Genomic DNA, 21,954 nt, shown 5'->3' on the forward strand with positions numbered 1-21,954 from the left:
CTGCAACATCAGCTCCCAAGATGACTGATGCTCTAATCCGCAAGATTAATCTAACAGTCCAAGTCTTAAGAAAATGCTGCTGTGGAGGAGTGAAGGAGATCATGCTCACAGATTAACAAATATGTATTTCTTTGCAGTCTCACAAGGTAAGATCCCTGTCCACTGCAAGTGTCCACTTTTTTGAAGTCTTGAACATAAAGTGGCTGAAGACAATTTTTCTTATCAGTTTTCTTTATTTTTTGCAGCCATTACAAAGAAACCTTTGATTTATCATAGTGTGTTTAGGTGTTTACCTTCTGTTAAGGCATCTTTGGATCTGAATAGAGCAGTCCACCCAGAAACACTTTAGATACCACCTTCCTGCCTTAATAGCACCCTAACACTATCCTTGGGTTTAGTGTCTAACATCTTGGACAAGTTACTAAACTCCACACTGTGGCTAAATGCTTCTTGTTGTATATGTTTAGAATATGATAAAGAAACAAAATAATACAACAAAAAATTATACAAAACTACACAAACTAAAACAAACATTGTAATATGTCAATGCATGAAATTGCAATGCTTTTCTCATTACTCTTATGCTTTTAAAAAGCTAAATAAATTAGTTGACAGTTGTTTCCACATTTTATTTGTTTTATTTAAATATTATTGGAAATAATGGGTGCTTGAAGAAGAACCATAGTTTCCAGTGATAATTTCACAAATGAAGCAAAAGCACTTTGAGGAATGAATACCAGCTACATGCAGCACTTAGCTGAAGAATAACATTTTAGACAACAGCTGATAGAAGAAAACGTCTGGCAGACTTCACTCACAATAATTCAGTACAAGGTATGGAAGCCACATCATACATTCTGGAATGAAGCGAAGTGCAGATAGAACAATGTACATCACAAATGGCAAATGCTTCCATTGCTTAAAGAGTATTTATATGAAATAAAAATTTATTTTCTTAAAGAAAAATGTCAAAAAAGTTTAGGAATAACTGTAATTAAAGAAACATTTTATTACTTTTCTAACGTATCAATTAATTAAAACAAAGACAGAAATAGGAGGAAACAAAGAACACAATTGCAGAAATCTTATAGCGTTTAAAGATTTCTCACTGTATGCAGCTTATATCTAGTCAATTTATCAGTAATTTTATAGGGACATTTATTATACAGCATATCCAGCCTGTTTGCAGGTATTCCATCAAGATTAAATAAGAAAATTTTAAAGAAGTTGGTGCAGATATGAAATTTTTATTTAGGAAATAGCTTTTTAAAACATTGATCTCTGCCAGGAAGACACCCATGGCATCATGTGTTTGAGCAGAGGTTGTCACATATTCTGACACAAAATTGGGCATCCACAGTGCCCTGATTTATTGGAAATTGTATTTTGTTCAGTGATCACAATTTTACTTCTGGTGCAAATAGACTGGATATGACAAAAAGAATTATCTATATTTTATGAAATTTGTGATTAAATAAACATCAGGTTTGGTCCCTTTAATACCATCAATCAACTCAATGTTTCAGGACATACTGTAGGTTACAGCAGCCCCCCACACACAAACAACCCAACTACCACCATGACCATCATTTAGCTTTTTATGTTGTAACTTGAATTGTTCAGTCCACCTTGATGAAAATAGTTGTGCAACAATCATATTTGAAATTGACCATTCTTTGTTTGTCTTGATGTGTGTCTGAGCTTCTTACATAAATAAACACATTACTAAATGAACACAGTTTGGGAAATGTCATTATGTTTGTCTGAAAGACTGATGTACATTTATAGATAACATTTATAGATTCCAATCTATTTAAATTAATTAATCATTTAAAATTCAATATGACAATATACAGTTCCAGCCATACAACACTGCTACAGAAAGTTTCACAAGTTCCAGAGAAAAAATAACAAAAGGCAAAATAACAAAATTTCATTTTCAAAGGATTAAAACTCAATATCACTCTTTTAATTGATGTTTTTGCAAAATCATGTTATCTATTCAAGGGGATACACCTCAGTTAAACATAAATGATATTAAAGACAATTTCATAGCAGAAGTACCTTTTTTCTCAATTCAGCCTATTTTTGTCATAGTTTGATCTAAGAGTAAAATGTCCCCCAAGAATTTGACTACAATATAATGAATATGAATATTAGTGTTAGTTCTCAAAACACAAACTGTTTTTGTGTGGATATTGAAATCACATGTCACTTCACAATGTCCAGGATGGTGTGAAACCTTTAAGTAAAAATAGCAGAAAAGAAGCACTCTTAATAGCACAAAGTGTCCCTCTTTTCAAATGCTTTAAAATATTTTCTGGGTTATTCACACTTATCGGTAGATGTATGGGTAATCTTCACATTAGCTCAGAAGCTATTGCTAGTGGAATCTACATCTTTTTCTTTGTGCAAACTTGAATAATGCTTGAAGTTTTGATTTTAGAGTTGGCTTTATCATTTAAATGTGTAAGTTAGTTCTAAAGTAAAGACAGCAATTATTTGTTTGTATTTCTTGTTTGACGTTATTAACACATAGAAATGCCTTAAACAATTTAAAGCTGTATTGAGTGAACTAACAGTTATTAATTAGACATGAAATTTTTTAAGGTTGGGGCCTAGGCTCATCTGAGAAGGCATAGGTCTGCACCAAATTAAGCAAATGTGACTGAAATTTTGGGGCTTAGATGACTCAATCAGGTAAGTTACCACCAGAAAGCGATAAATCTTTACTGCCTCTAAATGTTCCTTTTTAGCTGGGTGTCATCCTTCCAATTAATGCTAATAGGTACCATGGCAGCTGCAGAGTCATTTACTTTAGGCATGAGTATCAAATATTAATGTTTCATCCTTTAAGACACAAACCAGTTGTTTGTGGGGGTTTGTCCAGTGTCCAAAAGATCATGGACTGTTTTTATTTTGATATGCCAGAAATGTTTCTTTTCACATTAAATTGTGTTCTTTTTTTATGGTGCCATTCCAGAGATAAAGAACGTACTTGGTGGAGCCGTTTTTCAGACCTAATGCATTTTCCTCTTGTAATTACTTTTATAGAAACATATATTTATTTAACCATTGGAATGTGACATTTAACAAAAAAGAGAAAAAAGATACAATTTTGACATTCTGATATTAACTAGATCTTTGATCTAGTTATCATTATCATCTTCATCGCTGTCTCTCATTGTAATCCCTTGCATGCCTCCTTCCCTCACTGAAGCAGTAGCTTCTTCTAAGGTCAGCCGATTTCTTACGGTCTCATACATCTTACAGTTCAATGTCGAGTCCAGCACTCCTTGAAGACGGAAATCACGGTACTTTTTCTGTCACAAAGAATAACAGACAGTATAGGCACTGAGGAAATTGTTTTAGGGGTTTCCCTGGTGTAATATTAGGGCTTTTTGTTTTAGTTAAAAAGATTTAGTTCTTCTTTAAAAATAATGCTAGCAGGTAATGTAGATCTGCTGCTGTCAGTCATCGGGCTGACTTGTGTGAGGGTGAAATTTGGAAAGTTTGTATCAGCAATTAAATGCAGAAAACATTTTGTGTGTTATACAGGCCCATAACTGTAGAACAGCTAAACATCTCTTTGGGATATGTGGTTGATATTGTCCCTTAAGCCAAACCTTCTGAAAATGTACCCAACTTTACTTACTGGACCTCAATGGTTAAATTATCTATATAACTGTGGTTTATTGTTAAAAAGTTTCATGTACTCCTGTTTCATATGAGTATTTCACATAATCATAAGATTAATGTACAAAATTGGCTTGTATTTAATTGTGGTGCATTGTTCTCACTTTGACAATCCTGATAAGTATCTTCAGTTGATAAACATGTAGCTGCAGGTCCATACGGTCAGTCAGCCATGTTCCAATAAGGTTCATACTGCTGGTGTACCATTGCTGTAGCAAACATAAAAATACAAGCCATAATATTACCATCACATGATGGACATAGCAAAATGCAGAATGTAACACACAGACAAGCATTCCTGAAAAGTATCTGTAGTGTTTTGATTTTGCTGTGTTAAAATCTGACAGATGTATCTAATTAGACCCAAGTACCGAAGGTGGTTTGAAGATCAACCTTTAGCATATATAGATGAGAAACATTGGTACACATATCAAGCTAACAAAAAAAAGCATGTTGGAGGCATGCCTTTAAAGTTGTTTAAGGTATTCAAAGCTTTAGTTTTTCTGGCCATGTCTATATGCAAGAAAAGGTCTGGGTTCATCTAGAGAAGAATCACCATGGTTGCTGTTAACTACTATAGGTAGTCAACAAAGCTACATATATATTCTGCCATCACCTGAGCACCGCCCACTGATAACACAGAGATAAATGTTACCTTGGTAATGTTCACCCTTTTAAATTTATAATCTTTAACCTGGCTCAAAAACATATTTTGTTGCTGCTTGTTAATGGAAATGTATTGCTGGAATGTGTAGTATTTAATGTTCACTAAAGGTTGGTCCCTCAAGTGTTATCTGATTTGCACCAAATTGATTAGTACAAGAAAAGACCCAAAAACATATCCATAAAACATATCAGTGGGCCTTGGAAATCGAATCTACTGCATCCCCGAAAACGTTTGGATAATAAGCCCAGACCTCTTCGTTGACATAGTTTTAAATTTGGCCAAACAGATGTAACTGCAGAAGACACCTTCTATGGTTGTGAAAAATACGCTAACCTGTTGAGGAAGGGTCAAATTACTGCCATGCATCCAACAAAGATGACATCTCAGGATTTCTTTGAGACTATCAGGGATCTGGAGGTTTGGTTGTCTGGGTGGTGGTTTTTCTCTCTTCTTGGAGATGCAAGTGCATTGGGGGGGTAGAGCTGGATTGCAAAGCCGGATGCACTTCATCACTGGTTCTCCTTGTTTTGCTCTTGATAACATTGCCCTGTGCTTCTTGTTTAAAGGTTCCCTTCTGGAAGGCTTCCAGGAGATCTCCTCTCAGACAATATTACAAAATACCTGGCTAAGACCTCTCTCTACAATACACCCCATAGATTTCAAGCTTCATGACTGACAACCACAAGGCTCTCTTTTAGACTGTGCTTCACCAACTCCTGCAACATCTGCCCTCCTTCAACTCAATGACTGAAACCAAGAACTCCACAAGGACCAATCTGCTGGGATCCTGCCCATCTTCCCCCAGCTTCCATTATTCCCCCATCACCATTAAGACTAACTCTCTGATCAACACACATCCTCATTACTGTCATTTCACTGCTCTCCCCTTCTCCTCCTTCAGAGGCTTACCTTCTCCCGACCCAGTGGCCATTTCCGGGGCCGAATACTGCTTTATTCCAGCTCTCAATAAACCATTTAAAACTTTACAACAATCTCCTGGAGTTTTCTGCATGTGGGTCAAAAAGCTGCATCCCACTATGACAGAGACTACTACAGTTGAGTTACACCCTGTTCAACACATTATTAAAAACTGGAATGAGAAAGGAGACCATAATCTTCATGAAATAATAGTGGTCAGAAAAAAATGTTGAGTGATCTTGATCTGAGATCACTTAAATGGTAGGTGAAATCAAATCCTACAAAAAACAACACAGAACTCACGGCTATGTTCAAAAGGGTAAGTTAGAGCATTTCCACATGCAGCGAGCAAAGGAAACTCAAGAGATTGGGACTAAATAGCTGTGTAGTCAGGGAAAAAGGCTTAAATTGGCTATGGAGCATAAAGATTGGACTTTAGAAAAATAGAAGAATGTCATGGGCTCTGATGACTCCAGATTTACCATAGAGAGAGGCATGTAATGATGCATATGCACAGTGTTTACCAGATTATTCAATTAGGAATTATTTTCTTCCCTAATAGTACAAGCATGTTTCAAGATGACAATGCTGGGATTCATCGGGCTCAAATTGAGTAAGAGTGGTTAAAGGAGCACGAGACGCAATTTCCACAGGTTGATTAGTCAACAAAGAGTCTAGACCTTAACCCTATTGACAATTTTTTGGATGTGCTGGAAAAGAACGTGATAAAAGCCACTCTTGCATTATCTCTTCAAGATCTTGGTTAAAACTAAGGGAACTCTAAACATAAATAAACTTTGTGACATTGCAGGAGCTTATTGAAACAATGCCACAGAAAATGTGTCCAATGTATCCAAGCTACAGACAGTCCAAAGAGAATAATAGTGTATGCCCTTTTTTGGAAGGGGCATCTGCACATGAACTTGAAAATAAACAAGTATATTCTGAAGGCATCAAAGATTAAAAGGTTATCAAAATATCAACTCTTCCAAAAAGCATATCAGTGGGGTTATGCCTCAAAGTAGGCTTCTGGCTTCTTGCCATAAAACACGTAATTGTACAGGTCCTTCTCAAAATATTAGCATATTGTGATAAAGTTCATTATTTTCCATAATGTCATGATGAAAATTTAACATTCATATATTTTAGATTCATTGCACACTAACTGAAATATTTCAGGTCTTTTATTGTCTTAATACGGATGATTTTGGCATACAGCTCATGAAAACCCAAAATTCCTATCTCACAAAATTAGCATATTTCATCCGACCAATGAAAGAAAAGTGTTTTTAATACAAAAAACGTCAACCTTCAAATAATCATGTACAGTTATGCACTCAATACTTGGTCGGGAATCCTTTGGCAGAAATGACTGCTTCAATACGGCGTGGCATGGAGGCAATCAGCCTGTGGCACTGCTGAGGTCTTATGGAGGCCCAGGATGCTTTGATAGCGGCCTTTAGCTCAACCAGAGTGTTGGGTCTTGAGTCTCTCAACGTTCTCTTCACAATATCCCACAGATTCTCTATGGGGTTCAGGTCAGGAGAGTTGGCAGGCCAATTGAGCACAGTGATACCATGGTCAGTAAACCATTTACCAGTGGTTTTGGCACTGTGAGCAGGTGCCAGGTCGTGCTGAAAAATGAAATCTTCATCTCCATAAAGCTTTTCAGCAGATGGAAGCATGAAGTGCTCCAAAATCTCCTGATAGCTAGCTGCATTGACCCTGCCCTTGATAAAACACAGTGGACCAACACCAGCAGCTGACACGGCAAACCCAGACCATCACTGACTGTGGGTACTTGACACTGGACTTCTGGCATTTTGGCATTTCCTTTTCTGCCACACTTTTTCCTTCCCACAGACTTCCCACTGAGGTGCCTTGATACAGCACTCTGGGAACAGCCTATTCGTTCAGAAATTTCTTTCTGTGTCTTACCTTCTTGCTTGAGGGTGTCAATAGTGGCCTTCTGGACAGCAGTCAGGTTGGCAGTCTTACCCATGATTGGGGTTTTGAGTGATGAACCAGGCTGGGAGTTTTAAAGGCCTCAGGAATCTTTTACAGGTGTTTAGAGATAACTCGTTGATTCAGATGATTAGGTTCATAGCTCGTTTAGAGACCCTTTTAATGATATGCTAATTTTGTGAGATAGGAATTTTAGGTTTTCATGAGCTGTATGCCAAAATCATCCGTATTAAGACAATAAAAGACCTGAAATATTTCAGTTAGTGTGCAATGAATCTAAAATATATGAATGTTAAATTTTCATCATTACATTATGGAAAATAATGAACTTCATCACAATATGCTAATATTTTGAGAAGGACCTGTAAATCCAACATACAAAAAACACTTCAAAACGTTTGGGGGCATGAAAGTAATCTTCTTAACATTTACATTTGATTGTATTTTGACATCACTTTAGAACCCCTAATGAGAGCAGGGGAGTCACATGTATTACAAATGGATGTCAAACTTTGAACTTGTTTCATCTTCAAATTCTATCAGATGACAGCTAAAAAGTTGAAGAGGCATAATTCTTAAGATTTGCATTTTGTATTGTAGTCTTCGGCAATCCTTTTTGACCAAAAAGGAAGTTAGTGTAACTCACATTGGCAAAATCCTATTTCTACCAACCTTTTGCTACTTCACAGCAGACATTAACTGAATGAGACTGAATGCCATTTTCAAGGCTCACAAACAGTTCCACCTACTGGCTGTTTGTATGGCAAGACTAGTTTTGAGTGCTGAATGACACTGGTGGACACAGTGGAGGGTTGCCAAGAGCTGTTTAAATTTGCTTGATTAGTTGTTGATTAGTTGCTGCTGTATGAGCAACCTAATGGGAGTGCAGCTGAAAGACTTATTAATGTTTGATGTTTAAAGGAATGGGCTAAGTTTCTGATTCTTTTCTGTCAGTTTTGTCCACACATCACTGACTAGAACCACATTATGTTATGAGCTTAAATATAAACAAGACATTTTGAAACAGATAGTAAACATGCTAGTGTTAGCCTAGCATTTCAGCGAAATGCTTGTATAAAACAACCATCAGATAGAGTAGGTAATTAATTTATTGAAGAATGTAGCAGTATGTGTTCATCAGATACAGGGGTTTGTCAATGAAACTGAAACACCTGGTTTTAGACCAAAATAATTTATTAGTATGGTGTAGGGCCTCCTTTTGCGGTCAATACAGTGTCAATACGTCTTGGGAATGACATATACAAATCCTGCACAATGGTCAGAGGGATTTTAAGCCATTCTTCTTGCAGGATAGTGGCAAGGTCACTACGTGATACTGGTGGAGGAAAACGTTTCCTTACTCGCCTAGATCTGGTGACTGTGCAGGCCATGGGAGATGTTCAACTTCACTTTCATGTTTATCAAACCAATCTTTCACCAGTCTTGCAGTGTGCACTGGTGCATTGTCATCCTGATACACGGCACCGCCTCCAGGATACAATGTTTGAACCATTGGATGCACATGGTCCTCAAGAATGGTTCGGTAGTCTAGCACAACTATTGGGCCAAGGGAATGCCATGATATGGCAGCCCAAACCATCACTGATCCACCCCCATGCTTCACTCTGGGGCATGCAAAATTCTGGGTGGTACGCTTCTTTGGGGCTTCTCCACACCGTAACTCTCCCGGATGTGGGGAAAACAGTAAAGGTGGACTCATCAGAGAACAATACATGTTTCACATCGTCCACAACCCAAGATTTGCGCTCCTTGCACCATTGAAACCGACGTTTGGCAATGGCATAAGTGACCAAAGGTTTGGCTATAGCAGCCCGGCCGTGTATATTGACCCTGTGGAGCTCCCGACGGACAGTTCTGGTGGAAACAGGAGAGTTGAGGTGCACATTTAATTCTGCAGTGATTTGGGCAGCCGTGGTTTTATGTTTTTTGGATACAATCTGGGTTAGCACCCGAACATCCCTTTCAGACAGCTTCCTCTTGCATCCACAGTTAATCCTGTTGGATGTGGTTCGTCCTTCTTGGTGGTATGCTGACATTACCCTGGATACTGTGGCTCTTGATACATCACAAAGGCTTGCTGTCTTGGTCACAGATGCGCCAGCAAGACGTGCACCAACAATTTGTCCTCATTTGAACTCTGGTATGTCACCCATAATGTTGTGTGCATTTCAATATTTTGAACAAAATTGTACCCTGCTAATTGAACCTTCACACTCTGCTCTTACTGGTGCAATGTGCAATCAATGAAGACTGGCTACCAGGCTGGTCCAATTTAGCCATGAAACCTCCCACAGTAAAATGACAGGTGTTTCAGTTTCATTGTCCAACCCCTGTATGTTTCAAAGAGAATGTCAAGCAAAAACTATTGTTAAAACATCATCGTTTTTGCTGTGAAGAAAAAAATGATACATATCCATAACAGTGTCAGAGAAGGCAAAGCTGATTACAAGGTTCATTGAAACGTTTTCCACAAAGGACCTGCAGCTATGGAGATTTGTTGGGAATCAAGTTGTTTGCAATATGGGGTTTATTTTTAGGTATACCATCCCAGCTTTAAGATATTTTACTGAAATGGCAACCGCCGTACACTACAATAACATCAAAATGGAATACGTATAGGATGACAAGAAGGTCAAATAACTAACTTGTGATGCATGGACAGCTACTGCCATGGAATCTTATCTCATCGTGACTCTGCATTTTATACATCCCATTCATTTAAATATAAACAGGCTCTATAAAAATCTAGCAGAGAAATGGGAGATTGCTAAGAAGGATTTAGTTTTAGTTACTGGTAAGGTGAGAGATCTTCAACTTATTAGCATTCTGCATCGTAATCAAATTGAATCGTAAAGTGACTGCACTGTAAATTGTATATCTCTTAGAAAGAAAAGTTCAAAAGCTGTTTTCAAACTACGAGTAAAGTCAACTTTCAGATTTGCATTGTCTCAAGTCTGCCAAGCTTCAGAACGTCAGGACAATTTACAACTATAAATTAAACATTGGAAAACACATAAACTTACGTTCTGTGCAAAATATATTTATTATATTATATTGTAGATATGTTTATACTGTTTAATTTGTATTGTATTGCGCCGACTATGCCAAAACAAATTCCTTGTATGTCCAAAAACGTACTTGGCAATAAAGCTTTTCTGATTCTGATTTTGTCTCCCAAAAAAAAACACATAAGTAGAGTTTAAGAGACAAAATAACTGCAATTAACCTAAGAGGGCTATTAGCTTTTACAGTGTAAAGATTATTGCTCCTGCTTAATACTTTGGTGAAAATGTGTACTTATTCAGTTGTATAATTCTGAAAAAAAGAACTGAATTTGAAAGTTTTTTGTAATTTTTTTTATCACAGATAAATTATTTTTTACTTTAGACCTGGAATTAATTGATAATGCTTACATGTAGGTCAAGCTTGCTTAAAGGATATGCGAGGGGAAATTATTATGATGAAGCAGTGCTGGGGTGAATCAGTTAAGTGACCTGGTGCCAGCAGCCTCCTATCTGTCACTGTGTGCCTGTGAAGGCTTCAGTGTAGCAGCAGGCCTGTGATCGCGCCCCGAGCACAACCCCCTGCTGAGAGGCCAGGCCTGGAGTGACTGATCCACTGACTGGCTGCTCTGCCTAATTCCTTCTTTTTCTGTAGATTTTGCACCTTGCCACGCAGCTCCCATCTGCAGCCATTTTTACAGGAGCCATTTTGTGCTTGTTTTGTTTTTTTTAATCATTTTTACTTATATGGAAGTGAGCGTCCTTCTGAAACAAATCATGCAAATGTTAAACATATTAACACTACATCACTTTTTATGAATTTCTTCCTACAGCTTGTAGAATGAGAGATGTCTTAGATATAGGACATAAATGTGCAAACAACTAATTTTCATAGAATGACAGTGTGCAAAATCAAATCAATCAGCAGAGCAATCACTTCTCACTCAGAGTGATTATTACCTAACCCTAAGCCTACCCATAACTCAATTCAAACCATAGTCCTGAGTGAGGACAATGAAAATGCCCTGACTTTACAATAATCTGTCCTCACTTTGATTGTGAAATATGAAAAATGGTCCCCCTTAAGATCAGTCATATAGCAGAATTATATGACTGATCTTAAGGAGGCCCAAATTTTATTTATAGATTGATTCACTATGTTCTTATACAGAATCTCAGTTGTCTTACTTTCATTTAGGTTTTTAATTTTTACCACAGTTCTGGTTAATCCAATGGCAGATTGCTAAGAAGGATTTAGGTTAGTAATAGCTAAGGTTTAGTTACAGGTAAGCTAATCTGGGTTCTTTAACACAATATTTCACTCAGACAGCAGCAAACCTGGGTGTGAGGCTGGACAATGATTTAAAACTTGTACGTAGAGAGAGAGATGCACAGATCGAATCAGTAATGAAGTCCTGCTTTTATCATTTGACACAACAGGCTAAAGTCAAACCATGTCGTTCACTGAATAATTTTGAGATATTAATTCATACTTTTATTACAACTCCTTTAGATTAATGCCACTTATGTTGGGTTGAGACAGTCAATTTATTCACTGATTCAAAATGCTGCACACCTTTCAACTGACATAAAAAAAAAGAACACATCATTCCTGTTTTACCATCACTGCACTGGCTTCCAGTTAGTTTTCCAGATGGATGTTAAAATTCTTTAATTTGTTTTTAAATGTTTACATGGTCTTGCCCCTCAGTATCTGTCCACCAGATTGAGCTGTATGCTCCTTCATGCTCACTCAGGTCAGCAGATCACTTACTGTTGTTCATCCCAAAGTCAAAGAGGAGGCTGAGAGGTGACCAAGCATTTTCAGCTGCTGCTCCCCAAAATGTGGAATTTGCAAATCAGACAGGTGAACTCCTTGTTTTTTAATCTTGTCTTAAAACACATTTTTTTCTCCTTGGCTTTTAACTCAGTTTGAGAAGTTGCCTTTTATTGTTTTATTGACTTTTAATGTTTTGTTACTGGTTTAATTTATTTTAATGTTTTTATGATAACTAGAACTTTTATTTTTACTTGTGTTTTATTTTGTTCTTTTTTCAGTGTACTTTGGTCAACTTTGTTGTTTTTAAATTGCTTTATAAATTAAGGTATAATGTATTTTATTGGTAGTAGTTTAAAGGATTTAAGGATCGACTAAGGTTGGTTATAGGTTCTTACTTATATATATATATATCTATATATATCTATATATATATCTATATATATATATATATATAGATATATATATAGATATCTATATCTATACATATATAGATATATATATAGATATATCTATATATCTATATATCTATGCAAGAAATAAAGAAAATTATAATAACAGACAAATTTCCCAAGTTATATAGGCTTCATAAGATTGCTAGAAGATTGGCAGAGGGCTAGAACTTACAGTCAGCCAAAATATGCGTAATGTGGCTCTGAATAAATAATACAATAATCCGGCAAGGATCAATCCTGTGACATTCTAACAAGCTCCATCTGAAGGAAGCTTAATGTGTTCAGCTGCATTATTTGTGTGTGTGTATTTGTGTGTTTTGTCACTTCACGACATTGTGATGAAACCCTACCTATACTCAGGCGACATGCGATTTGTAACACACACACACATTCCCACATACACAAATCTACATCTGCTAGTCCATCCCCCTTTAAGTGAGAGCTGGGAGAGCGACCTCCTGCCCCCATCTGACACCAGCTCCCACTGGAAGCCCATGCCACAGCCACACACCAAAACCTCACTTTTTTTTACACCCAAATCCTCACAAAGTCTTGATGGAAGGGGGAGGGAGAATTTGATGCAAAACATAGTATAACCTTCTATTTTTTTCCTCTGTATCCTCTTCATCTCTTTTAAATGGCCTATCTTCAATCCTATCAGAAAGTCTTCAGATTATTAGACAAATTCAACAGCCAAATTTCACAAGAGATCCATTGTGCCCATAAAGAGGGGTGGGCACAAACACTCTTAATGCTCCAAGGTTTTTTTCAAGTACTCTGCTGATGGTTTCAGTAAGAGGTGAACAAAGATTGCAAAGGATCTAAAGCCCAGCGTAAACACTAACTATATTTACATGTACAAAAATTCATCTTCGTATTCAACTAAATAAATCTGAAGACAACATTTATATGGGCGCAAACTTAAATAATTTATTTTTTACTTTTTCTTTGTTGTGGTGTCCTGTCAGGCAGAGAAGAAGCCCAACAGATTTACTTTTACAAGTGGAGCATTATGGCTATCGCTATAATACTTGGGCGGCTGGTGGGTTGTGCTTGGCCTAGAGCGGTTATTACATTGCATGTTTTCCTCTAATGGACTAAGGGGCTGGGGCTGCTGGCACTGGCCAAATGGTTGGGTGGGCTCTTCTGCTGCCAGTCATCGTGGGGGGCTGCAGGGATGTATCAGGATGGAGGGGGGGGCTAGAGTGTGGCGTGGGGTGTGTGGGTTTGGCTTTGTCAGCTTCTCGGTGATGGAACTCACCTGTGGCGGTGTGCCCCTTTACTGAGGGGAAGAGATTCATGGCGTTTGGGATCGGGGGCATATTTTTGATATCTGTGTCCTGGTTGGGGGTAGCCCTGTTGGGGTTAATTGGGGGTAGGGGGCACATGGGGTTCAGATCAGAATTCATTGGGGGGTTGGGACTGTTTCATGGCTGGCTAGTTTGGACCTGTCTTTTGTACATGCCCCCCTCTCCGGATGAGGATGGGGGTTGTTGGGGACTGGGGTCGGGGTGGGGGGGTGGGGTCGCTCAGGTTCAGGTACAAGCCCAAGGTAGGCCAGCCCAGATTTAGGTGCTGGGGCGGTCTGCCTGTCTCCACCCTGGAGGGAAGGGGACCACCTCCTGTGTGCGGGGGCTGGTTGCCTCTATGGGGTATTGCCACCTGGACCTGGGAGTATAGAGTATGTATGGGGAGTGTGAGTGAGTGTACAATGTCCATTGTTGTTTGTCGCTACGTTGGGTGCTACGTTGGGTGCATGGGTGTGAGTGTTTTTATGTGTACGCATGAGGGTGGGAATGAGTGATTGTGACTGTGTGTGCCTGTTTTTTGAGTCAGGTTGGGTTGGACTGCTCCGTCTCCTCCCCACCACACTACCTGCTTGTGTGTGCTGGCTCACTCCCGGTGGATGCTTGCTGAGGCCTGGACCCCTGGGCTCTGTCGGCCCTATGCTTGGGGAGTGATATATCCAGGGGTCTCGGGTCTCTGGCTCCATGGCTGGATCTGCTTGGGCGTAGGCAGCTGCAGGCGTGGCCTTTGGGCTCGTTGCCGCAGCTCCCTGGGGCTTCTGCACTGTGGCTGCTGGGTGGTTCCCCTGGGTCTCTCCCTTGCTCTTCTCTGGGGGGATTGCAGTAGTCTTGATGATGGTTCTCCTGGGTTCCTGTGCTCTGGGAGGCCTTTGGATGGTTATGGCTCAGATTTCCTCCGTATCTGTCCCAGGTTCAGGGGGGCAGGTCTGCGGTTCCTCACACTCTCTATTGCATATTTTTATGGAGAAACAATGTATGCGCAAGCGCGCTTACACTCAGACCCACAGGCGTTTAGATTCAGGTATTAATAGATACACAAATGTTCTACATGGAGCCGCATTTACCATTACCACTCAATACATCTTGCATTTATAAGTACTGTGCACTTTTTGGTAAAATATCTGTTAATATGCATGTTTCTGCAGGTGTAGAAGCACGAAGGGTGTTATTTTAAAATTGATTCTATTAAAAATAAAATCGTTGACATACTCCCGAAGATAATTACTTCATCCTCAGCAAGTGATATAACATTGGAAGTAACTGTAGAACCTGATCTGTGTTTGGACTGTTTTGATCCTGTGGAGCTTCTTGAGTTATCAAAAATACTAGCTTCATCTAAACCTTCAACTTGTATGTTAGACCCAATCCCAACCAAATTATTTAAGGAAGTGTTCCCTCTGATTACTAGCCCCATTTTAAATATGATCAATCTATCCTTAGTAAATGGATATGTACCACAAGCTTTTAAGGTAGCTGTAATTAAACCTTTGCTTAAGAAACCTTCGCTTGACCGAGATGACTTGAAACATTACAGACCTATATCCAATCTTCAGTTTTTATCTAAAATTCTTGAGAAAATAGTTGCTAATCAAATGTGTGAGCATTTACACAGCAATGACCTGTTTGAGTTTCAGTCAGGTTTCGGAGCTCATCATAGCACTGAAACAGCTCTGCTGACAATCACTAATGATATTCTCCTAGCCTCAGATAATGGACTTTTGTCTGTACTAGTCCTGTTAGATCTCAGTGCTGCATTTGATACAGTCAATCACAATATTCTCTTAGAAAGGCTGGAATATGCTGTAGGGATCAGGGGAACAGCACTAGGCTTGTTTAAATCTTATTTGTCTGACAAATTCCAGTATGTTTATGTAAATTACAGGTCCTTCTCAAAATATTAGCATATTGTGATAAAGTTCATTATTTTCCATAATGTCATGATGAAAATTTAACATTCATATATTTTAGATTCATTGCACACTAACTGAAATATTTCAGGTCTTTTGTTGTCTTAATACGGATGATTTTGCCATACAGCTCACGAAAACCCAAAATTCCTATCTCACAAAATTAGCATATCATTAAAAGGGTCTCTAAACGAGCTATGAACCTAATCATCTGAATCAACGAGTTAACTCTAAACACCTGCAAAAGATTCCTGAGGCCTTTAAAACTCCCAGCCTGGTTCATCACTCAAAACCACAATCATGGGTAAGACTGCCGACCTGACTGCTGTCCAGAAGGCCTGCCAACTCTTCTGACCTGAACCCCATAGAGAATCTGTGGGATATTGTGAAGAGAACGTTGAGAGACTCAAGACCCAACACTCTGGATGAGCTAAAGGCCGCTATTGAAGCATCCTGGGCCTCCATAAGACCTCAGCCGTGCCACAGGCTGATTGCCTCCATGCCATGCCGCATTGAAGCAGTCATTTCTGCAAAAGGATTCCTGACGAAGTATTGAGTGCATAACTGTACATGATTATTTGAAGGTTGATGTTTTTTGTATTAAAAACACTTTTCTTTTATTGGTCGGATGAAATATGCTAATTTTGTGAGATAGGAATTTTGGGTTTTCATGAGCTGTATGGCAAAATTATTATTAGTATTAGTATTTATTAGTAATTAGTATTAAGACAATAAAAGACCTGAAATATTTCAGTTAGTGTGCAATGAATCTAAAATATATGAATGTTAAATTTTCATCATGACATTATGGAAAATAATGAACTTTATCACAATATGCTAATATTTTGAGAAAGACCTGTATAAATCATCTTTAAACTCTAGGGTTAATTGTGGAGTACCACAGGGTTCAGTGCTTAGGCCAATTCTCTTCACTATATATATGCTTCCAGTAGGTAAAATTATCAGGCAGCATAGGATAAATTTTCACTGTTACACTGATGATACTCAGCTTTACTTATCCATAAATCTTGATGAGCCCAACCAGTTAGATAGACTACAAGCATGTCTTGAAGACATAAAAACTTGGATCACTCTAAATTTTCTGCTTCTTAATTAAGACAAGAAAGAAGTTGTCGTCTTTGGGCCGCAGTCTTTGAAAAAGAAACTGCTTAGTCAATCACTTAACCTGGATGGCATTAAATTAACCTCCGGTAATAAAGTTAAAAACCTTGGTGTTATTTTTGACCAGGACATGTCATTTAAATCCCATATTAAACAGGTTTCTAGGATTTCCTTCTTTCACCTCCGGAACATTGCCAAAATTAGAAATATCCTATCCTGGTGTGACGCTGAAAAACCATTCCATGCATTTGTTACTTCAAGGCTGGATTATTCTTTATTATCAGGATGTCCACAAAATGCAGTTAAATGCCTTCAGCTGATTCAAAATGCTGCAGCAAGAGTTCTGATGAAAAAAAAAAAAAAAGAGAGATCCTATTTCTCCTATTTTAGCTTCCCTTCATTGGCTCACTGTTAAATCCAGAATAGAATTTAAAATTCTCCTTCTCACATATAAAGTCCTTAATGATCTAGCTCCATCATACATCAGAGATTTGATTCTTCCATATATTCCTAACAGAGCACTTATTTCTTTGAATGCAGGTTTACTGGTGGTTCCTAGAGTCTCTATAAGTACAATGGGAGGCAGATCCTTTAGTTATCAGTCTCCTCTCCTGTGGAACCAGCTCCCAGTTTTAGTCCGTGAGGCAGACACCGTGTCTACTTTTAAAACTAGGCTTAAAACTTTCCTTTTTGATAAAGCTTATAGTTAGAGTGGCTTAGGTTATCCTGAGTTATCTCTGTAGTTATGCTGCTATAGGCTTAGGCTGCTGGAGGACATAATGACCACTTTCACTCTATTCGCTACATTCTCACACTACTAAACAGAACGGAGGTGTATATATGGCGCGTGAACCAGGTGAAGCAAGGAGACAGATTAGCTTGAATCAGGTGAACCGAATAAGCAGAGCCGACGGGACCCTCGGCAACCGATGCAGCGTCTGAGGGGCCCTCGGAGGCCAGAACGAGGACAAGCTACACCCCTCAGAGACAGGATCCAGCGGCGCTTCCTCCTCAAACCCCTCGTCTCTGGGTTCAGAGGCCAGAACGAGGACAAGCTGCTCCCTGAACCCCTCAGAGACAGGATTTGGCGGGGCTTCCTCCTCGAACCGTTAGTCACAGGGTTCAGGAACGGGGACCAGTTCCCCACTGAACCCCTGGAAGGCCTGCAGACTTGGAGCAGGAGCTGAGGCGTCACCGAGACCCTCAGTGGCGTGAGCAGGGGCTGAGGCGTTGCCGAGACCCTCAGTGGCGTAAGCAGGGGCTGAGGCGTTGCCGAGACCCTCAGTGGCGTGCGCAGGGGCTGAGGTGTTGCCGAGACCCTCAGTGGCGTGAGCTCTCCATCAGTTCCAGCAGCAGAGGAGAAGGCAGAACCTCCAGATCTGCAGGCAGATGTCTCATAGCCTCCTCCATCTGCCGCTGGACCCAGCAATCCTGGGCGCTTATCATCTGCTTGTCTGCGGGGTCCAAGGTTGGCGGAAACTTTCTGTTAGGCTCAGTGCAACGAAGGAACCCCGAATGCAGACTAGCAGGCAGCATGACGGTAAGTGAAAAAGGATTTAATAAACAAAAAACTCACTCATGGGAAGAGGCAGGAACAAAACAATAAATGAGCAGGTAAGACTGGCAGGGCATGATCCACAAAACAAGACAGCCTGATAGAGACAATGTTTCCGCAAGGAATAAACAGAACGGAGATGTATATATGGCGCGTGAACCAGGTGAAGCCAGGAGACAGGTGAACCGAATAAAGTTAATTAACAGACAGGAGAGAACAAAACGTGACTGGAGACTCTTGAATACAAACTAACAGAAACTAGAAAAACATGAAACTAAAGCATAACCAGATCAAAAAACCAAACTTGACAAAACATGAACAAGACTAAAACACGACCAGAAAAATAATAAACAGAAACATGATTCAAAACTTCAACTGTGAAATAAGACCAACAAAACCCGAAAACACCTACAAATCATAACACCAGTGGGCAAAAAAATAATAAAAATCATTGAAAAACTGTGTATACAAATGCGCAAAAAATAATTATCAATAAAAAACTATACAAATAATGATGGGCTGTACCACCCAGACTCCCCCTTTCAGACACCCTTGTCCATACTGGTCATTGTAATTATTTTTATCCCTTTAAATGTTTTTACATGTGGTTGTGGAAACCTAAAATTTGGCCAAAAGGTTACTCTGATTCTGAATCAAACCCAAAACAAACAAGCCTTCAATCAGTCTCAGACAAATAGCAATGCAGCCTCTTTGTTCTGGAGAAGGGGTTGGTGATTATTGTTTACAAATTTACTACACGATTTAACATTGTTACCTGTTGCCATTTGTGAATGATGGCTCTCACTGTTCGCTGGAGTCCCAAAGCTTTAGAAATGACATTATAACCTTTTCCAGACAGATAGATCTCAGTTCATTTCTTTCTCATTCTCTCATAGGCCAAAACAGCAGTCAGAAACCTCTCCCTAACCTGAAAGGCGCAACCAGAAAACCCAACAAAACACGACTTAACTGGGGGTGACAAGCACACCAACCCCAGCCTGCCCACCTCTCATTCCTGGCCAGAAGATCCTGGCCAGAAGAGAGTCCAACCTCTCTTAAAGAGCTGTGTTCCAGAGCCCTTGCTGTGCTTGGAGGTGAGCTTATTTATAGCCGATATCGCTCGACCTGCCACATAAGCTCAGCCCCCCCCCCCCCCCCCCCCCCAAACCAGGTGACATTCCACGTCCTTAGAGCCAGTTGAAGCGTCCAACGATCAGGTTCTCAAGGTCTCTGCCTTTAACTGCCGCCCTGTACCTCATGGTCGCCCCTGCAGATGGTGGGCCCACTGGGGAATTACCTCGCGTCACACTCATTTGGGTTTGGCCAGGCCAGTTCCCACAAGGGGTAAGCAGGCCAAAAGGGGCTCACCGATAAGTCCCGACTCCAGGCAGATTAAAGTACCTTTTGAAAATAACAAGCTTTAACAATGTATTAAACATACCATTAAGCCTACATTTGGCTGGGTGCTTGGGTGTGTGCCGGCTCACTGTGCTGGTTGCTTGGCTCTGTAGCAGCTCTGCTGTTGGGTGGTTTGTGCTTGAGTCTCAGATCTGAGTCCATGGCTGGATTTGTTCCAGCCTAGCCAGCTGCCCATGGGCTCGTCGATGCAATTCCATGGGGATTCTGGACTGTGGCTCCTGGGTGCTTCCCCAGGGTCTCTCCTCTGGTCATCTCTGAGGTGCAGTGATCCCGACAGTGGTCCTCCCGGGGCTACCAGGCTCTGGGTGGCTGTTGGATGTCTGTGGCTTCGATCTCCTCTGTGTCCACTTCAGGTCCTGTGGGGCAGGTCTATGGCTCCTCCAGACCGCTATACAGGTCCTTCTCAAAATATTAGCATATTGTGATAAAGTTCATTATTTTCCATAATGTAATGATGAAAATTTTACATTCATATATTTTAGATTCATTGCACACTAACTGAAATATTTCAGGTCTTTTATTGTTTTAATACGGATGATTTTGGCATACAGCTCATGAAAACCCAAAATTCCTATCTCACAAAATTAGCATATCATTAAAAGGGTCTCTAAACGAGCTATGAACCTAATCATCTGAATCAACGAGTTAACTCTAAACACCTGCAAAAGATTCCTGAGGCCTTTAAAACTCCCAGCCTGGTTCATCACTCAAAACCCCAATCATGGATAAGACTGCCGACCTGACTGCTGTCCAGAAGGCCACTATTGACACCCTCAAGCAAGAGGGTAAGACACAGAAAGAAATTTCTGAACGAATAGGCTGTTCCCAGAGTGCTGTATCAAGGCACCTCAGTGGGAAGTCTGTGGGAAGGAAAAAGTGTGGCAGAAAACACTGCACAACGAGAAGAGGTGACCGGACCCTGAGGAAGATTGTGGAGAAGGGCCAATTCCAGACCTTGGGGGACCTGTGGAAGCAGTGGACTGAGTCTGGAGTAGAAACATCCAGAGCCACCGTGCACAGGCGTGTGCAGGAAATGGGCTACAGGTGCCGCATTCCCCAGGTCAAGCCACTTTTGAACCAGAAACAGCGGCAGAAGCGCCTGACCTGGGCTACAGAGAAGCAGCACTGGACTGTTGCTCAGTGGTCCAAAGTACTTTTTTCGGATGAAAGCAAATTCTGCATGTCATTCGGAAATCAAGGTGCCAGAGTCTGGAGGAAGACTGGGGAGAAGGAAATGCCAAAATGCCAGAAGTCCAGTGTCAAGTACCCACAGTCAGTGATGGTCTGGGGTGCCGTGTCAGCTGCTGGTGTTGGTCCACTGTGTTTTATCAAGGGCGGGGTCAATGCAGCTAGCTATCAGGAGATTTTGGAGCACTTCATGCTTCCATCTGCTGAAAAGCTTTATGGAGATGAAGATTTCATTTTTCAGCACGACCTGGCACCTGCTCACAGTGCCAAAACCACTGGTAAATGGTTTACTGACCATAGTATCACTGTGCTCAATTGGCCTGCCAACTTTCCTGACCTGAACCCCATAGAGAATCTGTGGGATATTGTGAAGAGAAGGTTGAGAGACTCAAGACCCAACACTCTGGATGAGCTAAAGGCTGCTATCGAAGCATCCTGGGCCTCCATAAGACCTCAGCAGTGCCACAGGCTGATTGCCTCCATGCCACGCCGCATTGAAGCAGTCATTTCTGCAAAAGGATTCCCGACCAAGTATTGAGTGCATAACTGTACATTATTATTTGAAGGTTGACGTTTTTTGTATTAAAAACACTCTTCTTTTATTGGTCGGATGAAATATGCTAATTTTGTGAGATAGGAATTTTGGGTTTTCCTGAGCTGTATGCCAAAATCATCCGTATTAAGACAATAAAAGACCTGAAATATTTCAGTTAGTGTGCAATGAATCTAAAATATATGAATGTTAAATTTTCATCGTGACATTATGGAAAATAATGAACTTTATCACAATATGCTAATATTTTGAGAAGGACCTGTAGAATATTTTTATTGGGAAACCTTATACACAGAAGTGCACTCACGTATACACCTAAAGGTGTTCAGATTCAGGTGTTTACAGATACACAGATATACTCTTTATTGGGTTGCAGTTGCTACTAAATACATCCTGTATTAA

General features: G+C 40.0%; 1 protein-coding gene across 9 annotated transcripts in view; it reads right to left on the reverse strand.

Moving 5' to 3' along the window:
- Positions 1-213: 213 nt before the first annotated feature.
- The window catches only part of LOC124856115 (calcium-dependent secretion activator 1-like), a 417,550-nt gene continuing 395,809 nt past the window's right edge, over positions 214-21,954 (reverse strand). For all 9 annotated transcript variants that reach the window (XM_047346334.1, XM_047346331.1, XM_047346330.1 and 6 more), the window contains 2 exons: positions 3,801-3,905; positions 214-3,323 (listed from right to left, as the gene is read on the reverse strand). In XM_047346334.1, the coding sequence (XP_047202290.1) occupies positions 3,150-3,323; positions 3,801-3,905 (279 nt within the window). In that variant the 3' untranslated portion in view covers positions 214-3,149. The remainder of the gene's footprint in view (positions 3,324-3,800; positions 3,906-21,954) is intronic.

The sequence above is a fragment of the Girardinichthys multiradiatus genome, chromosome 20, assembly GCF_021462225.1.
Source record: "Girardinichthys multiradiatus isolate DD_20200921_A chromosome 20, DD_fGirMul_XY1, whole genome shotgun sequence".
In the NCBI taxonomy this organism is placed as follows: Eukaryota; Metazoa; Chordata; class Actinopteri; order Cyprinodontiformes; family Goodeidae; genus Girardinichthys; species Girardinichthys multiradiatus.